The 11,424-nt window shown below is 42.5% G+C and overlaps 1 protein-coding gene across 4 annotated transcripts in view; it reads right to left on the bottom strand.

The window, feature by feature from the left end:
* Positions 1–5,384: 5,384 nt before the first annotated feature.
* The window catches only part of LOC136297577 (protocadherin alpha-2-like), a 139,349-nt gene continuing 133,309 nt past the window's right edge, over positions 5,385–11,424 (bottom strand). For 3 of the 4 annotated variants that reach the window (XM_066197569.1, XM_066197571.1, XM_066197570.1), the window contains exon 4: positions 8,639–9,169. In XM_066197569.1, coding sequence (XP_066053666.1) covers positions 8,859–9,169 — 311 coding nt within the window. In that variant the 3' untranslated portion in view covers positions 8,639–8,858. The other variant, XM_066197572.1, reaches the window with a different exon arrangement.

Raw genomic sequence — 11,424 nt, 5'->3', positions numbered from 1 at the left:
AGTGTTGCTAGGGAAGGATTGGGACACTGGTTAGTGGAGTTTGGGGATATTTGACTTTTTGTTTTGTGTCAGCCATTGGCCACTCAAATTTACAAACAGCTAAAAATCCATGAGCCATCTGTTGCCAGAAAGGAGGGGCATGGCATTTCAAAGCATTTTAATGAGTTTTCTGGAACAGAACTCCGGGTTGGTGAGTGGGTAAGAGAGCAGAAGAGAAGCTGACATGATGGGCTTAGACAGGAAGTGTTTGGACAGATTTTAATTTTAAATGTGTGTCTAGACATGGGCAGAAGTCCAGTCTTGCTGAATATGCCCAGTTCTGCCCTTTAGGGGAGCTGGAGCAGGGGAGGAGAAGGAAATACATAGAAACCACAGGAAGATGCAGTTTCCCCTATGCATTTAAAAAAGGCCACAGGACTCGTGGTTGAGCTAACTTACCAGAGCAGAGGAAATGACCTCACCCAACTGCACACACAGGAAGAAACTTGGGATCTTTCAGGATGTGATGAACCAAACCATTATTTGCCCTCTGGGTGAGTAAGCATCAGGTCATCTATCCCATTTGCCACAATAATGCCATCATTGATTAGCTGCACGTATGGATTTTGGAGCCAGCCCTTTGCCTTTACAGAGAGCAGGTACCAGCAGCCCAAAGCCCACTGGCACCTACAGCCAGCAATATAAACATTTATGGTGCAGTGTACACATGTCCTTACACACTGAGGTCAGGGATAAATGCCCCTGGGGTTTCAGAGATTTTAGTACAAACCTCTGTGCAGGGGAAGAACAAGACTTTGCATAACATAAATCACCCTGAGGGGTGTGCAGCCCTCCTGTAAGTGCTCATTCCACGGTGTAACATCTGGGCTGCACACACACACCTGCAGCTTGCCTGTGACCTATTTATTATCTCACACAGCTGCAGAGTTCTGGCAGCCACAGTGGCAGCAGTGCTTCACCACAGAACTCACTTGCTATAGGGGTTTGGCTTTGGAAGTTAATCAACGCAGAACTAACTGCACCATCAATATTGATCAGGCTGTGAAGGCTTTGGCATTATAGCACTGCAACATCCTGTTACTTCCAGGCTGCTTTGCAGGAGCCTGTGTGCATATTAATGAAAGGACCTACGTGGCCTGACAGGTTCACAGAGGAGCCCAGCAGAGCACAATAAGGGCCAAAGCTAAGATGCATTATATGATTTTTAATTTTTGTCTTAGATACTAAAAAAATGTGTCAATATAATTCACAGGTCAGCAGCTCCTGCCATGAGCCCAACAGCGTATTTGACAGCTTTAAGGATGATATGGGCTGTGCATTTGTGAAAGGCTGCTTGACCCAGGGGGCCATTAGCGAGCTCTGTGAGCAGACCAGCCACTCCCTATGACTGAAAGTAAGTGCATTTAGTGACCTGGACTGACCTGTCACACTTTGAATCTCTGGTACCTTCTAATATTGTGAAAGAATTCAGTCACAAAACCCTTTTATCACTTTCTAGCTAATAAATATCTCTTCGCTCATGCTGCTGGACAGAATCTGACTCGATGTGGCCAGCTGAGACCTACTCTTGTGCCTGTGAAGGGAGCCTGAGGATAAAATAAAACTGGTTTCACCTTTTTCTTTCTTGAGAACAGCAGGAGATACTTGTGCCTGCCATTTTCAGTGCAGCCACCCTTCAGGGTAGGATGTAGCTCATCTTCAGGATTGTATTTATATTGTGACTGCACTAAAGTAGATTAACAGGAGATTGTTACACATGGCTTTGGAAAGATTAAGGTAGCTTTTGTGATGCTTGGTGGCTGCTCATATTTGTACAAAGTACTTTCTGAGTCTGCAAGTAGCTGGACAAACACAATTTACACACCCTTGGGGTTTGGAAGATCCTCTTTATTGTGTAAACACCCATCAGGAGCTTTGTGGATCATTTCCTCAAATGTCAGTACCTAAGTGTTGCATAATCCCCTTTTAAGCATGTAAGAAGACAAGCAGATTTTAGGCTTGAATTTTCATTATTTTAGGCTTGTCTCTTATCTAGCATACACTTCAGAAAACTTCTACACTGAAGGTGAAAGGTGAGAGCAAGTTCAGCAAAGTTAAGCCCCTTATCCTGTCCCCATGTGGCCCCGGTGCCAGATGAAACTGCTCACAGCTGGGGCTCAGAGCATCCGGGAAGAGCCAGGGTGAAAAAGCTGCTCTAGACAGGTCCTGAGCCTCTTGTGCCAGCCCACGGGACAAGATCCTGGGTCCTCACTGAGTCTGAGGCTGTTTGTATCACAGATGATGATGAGGAAGTTGGACACCAGTCAGTAAAGGCTTTAACAGTGTAGATAATTTGGGGGTAGAAGTGGAAATGTGTGGAAGGCCTTAAGTCCTACTGCACAGAGTTGATTTGATTTGTAATTGCTCAGCACATCACTCCACACCTGAGAGACTTCAGGCAGGATTCTTTAAACACCTACAGAAGGAAGTTCTTCATGGTAGGGAGTGATTCATGCCTCCCTAGATGACGGCTAAGACACATTGTGGGCTTCGTTAGGATATTTTCATTCTAGCTTCCCCCAGAACGACACACATTGCTCCCACTGAGTCTGCACTAAGTAGAATTTGAGCCACAGAAAAGCAGAAGGATTTATCTAACAGGAAAACTATTGCAGGATTAAAAGTCTAGGATGGCTGTGATTGATGTGTGTTAACAATTACTGCATCTTGTCAGCCTTGTGCAGCGCCATTCCTGTAATTATTGGGCAAGGATTTTCTAATTCTCCTCAGTGCAGCTCAAGTGGTGCCAAGACACTCGAGGTGTCCATAAAATATTGCCAAAGGAGCTGGAACAGAGCTGCCAGGGCCAGCTCTAATGCTACCCCATCTCCGTGCTGAAGCCTGAAATCACATGTAACACCCTGGCACTGATGCACCACCCACTGCTGAGCTCCCAGGGACCCCTTCAGGCTCCCACATTTGGTTCAGGTTCAGGTGTGACTCCTGCTGGGATGGCACCTTGGTGATATGGTCACTCTTCACCTAACACCGCCCCGTAGGTGTGCTCAACACCCATTTTTGTGCCTGTCGCCGTGGTGTGCCCGGATAATAACATTTCCCACCTGGCAGCAAAAATGGGATTATCTCTTCAGGATTCCTGCTTCCCAGAAGTCCTCTCTCCCATAATGAAGGAACAAGGGAGTTGAGGAGTGGGAGTGACAGAGACTTAGGGCTGCTCTATTTGGTGTGAAGGCCAGCTTAGTATTTCTGACCCTCTGTCAAGGTTTTAAAATCTAGTTTTCAAGCCTAGCGTGTCTGTTTTGTAATATGCTTCAGACATCAGGTCCTAAATGTGGATGAGTCACTTGCTGCCTTTTTCCAGACAACAGTGACACAGCTCTGGGCACCACTGGCAGGCAAACATTTTTTATATTTTCAAGCTGTGTGACGTTCTGAGAGATGTTTACTTCACCACATCTCTGTCATCTTTTGATGTTAATACCTGTGTCAGAGTGATTTCATGGAGGCTGTCCTGGGATATGAAAGGGAATCCATGGTGCAGTGTAAAATATGCTCTGCTCACCGTGTGGCAGAGATAATTCTGTGGTACTTCATGCTGAAGGATTTCATTCATTAGTTCTCTAAGCCAGCCTAAGGCACCTGAACTACAAATATTCTAGAAGCAGGTGCCTAATGTCACCGCAGTGGAATCACTTTGAAAAATCAGATTTTCATGATACCTAAGCAGTGTTCTCACTGACAGTGGGTATTGAAGTGTTCTGTACAACAACATAACCATGTCCCAGATTTTTATATATACAATATATATAGAATGGTTCAGGTTGGAAGGGACCTTAAATATGATCTAGTTCCACCCCTCTGTTATGGGCAGGGACACATTCCACTAGACCAGGTTGCTCCAAATCCCATCCAGGGCATCCCCAGCCTCACAGGGAAAGGTGTTTTCTATCATATAATCTAAACTGACAATCTCTTCGTTTGAAGCCACTTCTCTTGTCCTGTAGCCCTTGTAAATTATCTTTCTCCATCTTTCTTGTCAGCTCCCTTCAGGTCCTGGAAGGCCACAGTGAGGTCACCTCAAAGCTTCTCCTCTCCAGGTGAGCAATCCCAGCTCTCCCAGCCTGTCCTGCCAGCAGAGCTGCTCCATCCCTCTGCTCATCCTGGAGCCTCCTCTGGCCTGGCTCCAGCAGCTCCAGCTCCTTCCTGTGCTGGGCCCCGGGGCTGGGGCAGCTCTGCAGGTGGGGTCTCACCTGGGCACAGGGGCAGAATCCCCTCCCTTGATGGCCACACTCTGGGATGAGCCCAGGGTAAGGTTTTCTTTCTCTGGAAATGCTTGGGTACACCCCCCTCCCACCCTGGAAATGCAGAGCAATGATACTGGATCCTCCAGGGATCCCTCCAGGGATCCACAGAGAGGAGAATGAATCCAGAGGAGAGAGTACAGTATCCCCATATCCAGAGCTAATGGAAATTTAATGTATATGCTATCAATATCGATTCCATAGCATGCTGGTTGAAGCTGCACAAGGTCAGTTCAATGTGCTAAAGCATTTTTTCTGTCAGAGCTGTGCTGTGCATTCCCTGCCTGCTCAGATTTGGTGCAGCCAAGCCAGCCACTCAGGCATGTGTGAGCCTAATACAGCTTCTGATATGATTCCAGCCACCACATGAAGCCCTTCACACTCACGATTTATTACTGCCGTGCTTGAAGCCCTCAGCTCTACTTTCCAGAGTATCTATTTGCTTCATGCAGATCCTGTGATATCAAAACATTGCTCAGCTGTTCACTCTTTTCTCCTTCAGAGACTTGTAAAGGAAGAAAACAAAGGACTTCAAGGATACACTCGCTCACAAAAACCAAACTTTTGATTAAAGTGATATTTCTGCATATTTACAGAAGCCTTAACAGAACACAGGACTCTTGGCACTGTCTTAAAAAGGTGTCTGTGTCAAGGAAAAATCAGTGGTTTCTGAGCAATCAAATAACAGCAAAAATGAGGAACCTGCTCATTCTTTGGTACTCAAATGAGGAAAATGGCTCAGCTCCTTCCTTAACATTCGTCTTATACAAGATCCACAAAACTGCTACTAGGGGAGAATTGGATTGGAAGGAAAATTGTACCTGGTTTATTTTATCCAGTTGTTGACACAAACAGGTCTTGAATGAGGGAAGTAGAAGCAGAAATGAAAGAAGCTTTTAAAAGGTATCAAAACAACTGCAATTAATTTCATGACTGATCTTCATATCTGAAATTTGGGAAATGCATTTTGGGTTTACGCTCCTCACCTGATGTGAGATGATTGGAAAACCTTTAACCAGATCCCCTTGCATGATGTGCAATGATCCACGTGCTGAGCAGAAAGAAACTGCACAAGACTAAGTCTTAGAAGCCTAATGTAAAATGAGATATTTGTTTAATGACAGGATGTAATTAATATACAACATAGCTCAGGTTTATTGTTATAAAAGCCCAATAGTTTTCATCACTGATCTTGTATGCATAGAAACCAGACTTCCAAAGACAATATGCTCACAGAAAGTATATATGGATTCTGAAAGACATAAATTTTTCAAGTGGTAAAAGGCCCCAAAACTATAATTTCCTTGTTAGCAAACTCTGCAGTGTATTTGGTCGTGCTCATTTCATTGTCAGCAGGAGGATTAAAGAAACTTTTTTTCTTAATTTGTGTTTTTATTGATCACCTCCAGTTCTCAATTTCCATTGTTGTGTGGTATTAAAACAGTAACCCGTAAACTGTGCTGGGATGCACAGATTCTGCCCCCACCCAGCCCTGGTCCCCCAAACTTACTTCTTACCAAGGGTTTCTCCTCCTCCTGGACACCCAAAAGCAAGGATGTTAATGGTATAATCTCTATATTAGTTATAAAATAGCCAAATTTCACTGTAGACATCTCAGCATTCCAGTCTAGAGGGTTCAAATATGGAGAAATCTTTATAAAATCTGGTGAGGAGCCTGATTCAATCTTCTGAAAACACACTGAATGTGTGGGATGTATAACCCCCTAGTGCAAACCAGCCTCTTTTCAAACAGTTCCAGCGAGAGCTCCTCCTCTCCTCTGAGAGTTTTTTCACTGTTCTCTCAGCTCTCCATTCTGGAATGATTATCACCATTGATAATCATGCTGGAATGATTAACTTCAGATTATGTTTTGTCTCCCAAGGCACGCAAACATACAGTAAGCACCTGCAACAAAGGCAGCATTGGTAAATGTAATTTTGTGTTAAAACCAGCAATTTGGAATTATACTGCAGCTCTTGGCTCATTCTAATAGATTTAAGCCTTGGAAAACCAGCTGTGTACGGCCACTGATGAAAAATGAATGAATCAGAACTGGCTTGCATAGGGGAAAATGCAAGCACTCAAAAGAAAAACCAATATTCAATTAAAATCTAAAAATAATCAAGTGTAGAAGTTTCCTGTAAGAATTAAATCTTTGTACTGAATTTTTGCCAGAGGCATTGAGAGAACTATTTTATGATGAATACAAAACAACAGTATTCTTCTGTATGTTTAAGCTACCACTGTAACTACAGTTGATGAACATTTTGGGAGCTGTTGGATTAGTCACTAAATAAAAAAAAAACACATCTAAATGTACTTGCATAGCACATTTGCATAAAAGAACAGTTCCTTCCCCAAAGCTTAAGGTTTTTTCGTCTTGTCTAGCCTTTAAAAGTGAATCAAGGATTCTCTTTCTCAAGTAGCACCTTTTTATTGCCAGTAAAACAAGACTGGTAACAAAAGAAAACTCTAAATAGACCACATGAGGCCATTGGTGGTTCATGCTTTGAGATATGAATTCTTTTATTGGAGCTTTGCTGTGATGTTTTAAGATTTGCTGCAGGTTCTTAAAAATGAATAGGAATTGTTCTATTCTGAACTGTCAGCAGTTTGGAAACTTAAAACATCCAGGACATGTCTCAAGAAATCCAGTTGTTCTCTTTGATCCTAGATTAAAGGGCCTTTAGAAATTTCAGAGCTATGTAGTTTCTTACAGAGTTCCAATTAACACGACACTTGAGCTTTATTCTGTGAATGTACAATAATGTAGAAAACTCCTTGGTATTCCCTCATCAGCTATATTCTATTTAAAAATACATGTATTGGTTTTATATCAACATCCTCAACCACATTCAATACTCCATTTATACCCATAGGTTTAGTAATTCACAGAACTTCAGCTTCACAGATTCTTACCAATAAATCCCAAAATGCATGCATGGCTTGGTTTAAGAAAGATATTTTACTTGTGTTTCATACACAAAAGAAACTGATAATCAACAGTGGCTTAAAAAATTAACACTACTCCACTTTTTCACAAGTGTACAAAAAAGAAATAATGAATTTACATTCAACGGTAAAGCTTAAAGTCCACTCTAATAATAGTTGCATTGACATTCACATACACAAGCACAGAATAAATATTTCAGGATTCTTATAAGAGCATACAGCATACATACAGTACTTGAATTTTACATAAGGAGTGTTAGTAGGGTCAGAAATCCATAATCTCATAGAAAAGTAAAACTAAAATCAGAAAAGGTCGTGTGGGAGGTAACACCAAGGTACTTGCACAGAGCTAGCAGGTTAGTAAATCCATTTGTGTGAGGAGCTTGCTTCCTTCATATTAGGACAGTTTGTTTGCAAAGGTGTATTCAAAGTGCAGAGTAATGCAAAAAAAAAGAGAAGAAATTCTTGTATTTATTAATACATGCAAGAGGCAGCCCCCAAGTCACCCGACAGAATAAAGCTGTTATTGGCAAGTGGCCGATATAATACAGATGTTTCAGGCGTTTTTTCTAAAGCACTTTAATAGCAGCAATTGTAATTTATAATGGCTCTAGATTGACTTCTGTTTGGGTTAAAGGGCATCGTATTTCTTTAACATTTACAGCTATATTTCTTTATAAATAAATATCTCAAATAACAAATAGCATACTTAATGTTACTTTTTTTCTCTCTTTTGCATAAGTGTCGTGGAAAAACTCTGACCTTCTCAGAGACATAATGTGCAAAATAATGTGGAAATAGGGACACACAGCATCACAGTTACATTCCTGGGATGTCAGCCCAGCCCCTCTTACTCTCTGAGGGCTAGCCTTACCAGGGTAATGCAGGGCTTTAAGGGACAATTTTTTCCAATGGCTTGATTGGTAAAGAGATATAATTTATGGTGTCTTAAAGAGCTGTAAATGTGAGGTTTCATTTGAAGCAGTGTGTACAATACGTCATGTATAGGAGTCAGTATTTCCACACAGTGACTTCTCAGGATTTGACAAGTCTGCTCATCTCCTTTTCAGACATTTTCTCCCCAGCCTGAACATCTTTGAACATTTTTGTTCATTAGGTGTTTCCTCTGTTGCATATTTACCAGCTCTTCTTGCATTTTATAATCTGATCTCATATCACCTAGCTGACATCTGCACACAAATATTTCCAATCAGATAGAGGGTGCACAACATTAAAACTTTTAAACCTGTCCTGTAAGTGTCATCAAGACAGGAGCACAGGAACCACAGTGCAGAGTCCAACCTCTCACTGGCTGTACTGTGAAGATTCTCCTTTTCGGCGTAGGAGAAAGGAAACTTGTGTCTGCTTTTTAGATTCTGAAAACAAGCCAGAGTGGAGAAAAAGAGTTAACACCAGACTTAATAAAGCTTTTAAGACAAAACCTGTTAAGCAATTTAGACAGACACTGAATTTCCTGCTGATTTTCTCAAGTCTGTACACACAGGAAATTTGTTAACAGTAGGAAGAAGTTGGGATTTGCTACATAGGAGAAATCTGCCATTATTACAAAAACTGGCTAAGAGGATTTTTTCAGTATAACTCCCTCACTGGTCACTGTTCTCAGTGGTGCTGTTGCCCTTTTCTTTTTTCTCCTGAGTCTTGTTTCCCTTCTTCTTTTTCTTCTTTTTCTTGGTCTCTTCTTTCTTGCCAAAGGTTATGAAGTCACTTTTGTCAATTTGGCTGTTTGGTGGCTCCTGCCGGATGGAGATGATTGCAGGAGATCCTGGGATAATGAATTTGTCTGGCAACTCACCAGGACCACCTTGTTTGGAATTGCCCGGTCCAAATTTAAAGGTCCAGCTGTTGCTGTTCACACCAGCTCCCACTGGGGGGGACACCTCTCCCGCCTCAGGTTCTGAAAAAGTCAAAACAGCAAGAAAAGCTTAAAGCATCTTTAAACACAGGCACTCAGTGAGCGGCAGCGTTTTGTTTGAAAGCTCTGGCCTCACTCTACAGTGACTCCTGCTCGCCTGGCTGCTCATCTGGGGGTTATCCAGATCTGGTTATCTCATCTGGTTCTTGTCCAGTCTGCTCAGTGTTTGCATGCACTGACCCATTCCATGTGCTGTTGGGTGCAACAGGCTCTGGATCCCATTTTGTTCTTTAGGATTTGAAGTGTTTGGAGAAGGAGATCACTGTGATGCAGCCCACTGTAGTGTTTTATAGCAGGAAACACAAGCACGTGCATTGCATGGCAAAAGGGTGTGTTTGAAGGTGTTGAGTCTCTAGGGACAGGGTTAGAAGAGTGGCCAGGGCAGGGGGTGACAGCCTTGGTGGATATTTTAGCAAACCATCCTGTCATGGATGTGTGCAGGAATCCTCATGCAGGGAAAGAAGGGAGGGTGTCAAGAGGGTGGAATGGAGCCAGACTGTGCTTGGTGGTGCCAAGCAACAGGACAAGAGGTAACAGGAATGGATGCCCAGGAAGTTCCACCTGAACACGAGGAAGAACTTCTTTCCTGTGCAGTGAACAGATTCCCCAGAGAGGTTGTGGGGTTCCCCTCACTGGAGATATTCCAGAACCATCTGGATGCAATCTTGGGCCATGTGCTCCACTTGAACAGGGAGATTGGACAAGATGAGCCACTGTGGTCCCTTCCAAGCTGACCCATTGTGTGACTCTGAGCTGGTGCATCCCAGAGAGGAACCTGAGGCCAGCCAGCAGGTAGCTCTGTAGGTATGGATGCAATGTGGCTGAGCAGCAGACACGGCCCCAGAGCAACACCAGGAGTGAATTGAATTGCCTGGGCACAGATACTGCAGGACTGCATCCATCAGGGTGCACAATCTGGTCTCAGAAATATTCACAGTCTTCACAGAATCATAGAATATCCTGATATTCTCTCTAGATCAGTTATTTTATACAGGCAAATATAAAGTGAAGTTCTACCCCAGTTTTAGGCTTGCAGTATGAAGTAAGTTTTAATTTTATTTCCATTATTTTGATTAAATTGAGTTAATCAGATTGAAATGTTTGCGTATGTGGCTCTGACAAAGACAAATTTCTAGCATAGTAAAATGCAACAAAATTAGGTTTTACTATCAGAGAAAGCCTTAAGACTTGGTTATTTTCTTTCCTTTTATACTTTGAACATTTGTTGTAATTTACGTAACTCCCAATTTTGAATAGGAACAGCATATCTATTTTAATGTATGAGGTTAAGTGTTTAAACTTCTGTGATCAGGGGAAAGCTCAATGTTTATGCACGGATGCTAAAGCCCTCAAATCAGAGGAAAGCTTTCTTATCTACACCCTAAAAAATGTAGCAACAAAACATGGGAATCTGACCCTTGTAACACTCCTAGCCACACACAAATCCTCACAATACCACAAAAAATTTCAATACCACTGATTTGGTTAAGTCTCAGCATCATGCATCAGAGCTGTCCAGCTGAAGAGGTAAAGATATTTGGGATAAAGAAGGAGGTGGGAACTGTGTTGGAAAACCATTTCAGAGGGGCTCCATGGCCCTTGGAAGAGGAGATGAGGACACTGGACGAGGGAGAAGGAACTGAGAAGTCATAGGTCTCCTGCCAGTTAAAGAGGGCAGGAAGAGAAAACAAGGCAGACAGTCTAGAGGGAGATCCCCAGTGTTTTGCCAGAAAATATCTGGTACTGGCTGCTCTGTACCCTTGCAGCCATAATGATGAATGCTGCATTAACTTCAGCAGCTCCTGTATTTCTTATTGTTTAATGAACCTTCATCTTTTGTTACGTTGTTTGTATAATTTTCTATTTTATGAAATAAATGGGGTGTGGTGCATGCAGACATAAGGTTCTCCTTTTAGGTTCAAAAGCTGAAAGACATATTTTGCTGCTTGACAACCTTTCTCCTGCCTGGCAGCAAAACTACAAAGCTGGGAAGCAGGATTCCTTCTTTAAGCTTTCCAGTAGTGATGCAGCAGGTCCATGTTACAGAGCCCAAGAAATGTGTATACAAAACACATCAGAACCATCTGTGTAAGAGGTTTGGCACATGAAATCTTTAGCATCTCTGAACCTCCATGGCACACAGACATGACATGACTGCTCTTACAATGCGATATTTAATCAAGAACTAGAAGACACTGTACACTTCTTTTCCCTCTAAGATTGGATTTAAGGATGAA

This window comes from Chamaea fasciata, unplaced genomic scaffold, assembly GCF_029207755.1.
Source record: "Chamaea fasciata isolate MVZ Bird 193981 ecotype frontalis unplaced genomic scaffold, bChaFas1.0.hap1 SCAF_15, whole genome shotgun sequence".
Taxonomy (NCBI): Eukaryota; Metazoa; Chordata; class Aves; order Passeriformes; family Sylviidae; genus Chamaea; species Chamaea fasciata.
The sequence above is the reverse complement of the archived record's forward strand: the minus strand, read 5'-3'. Positions and strand labels throughout refer to the sequence as shown.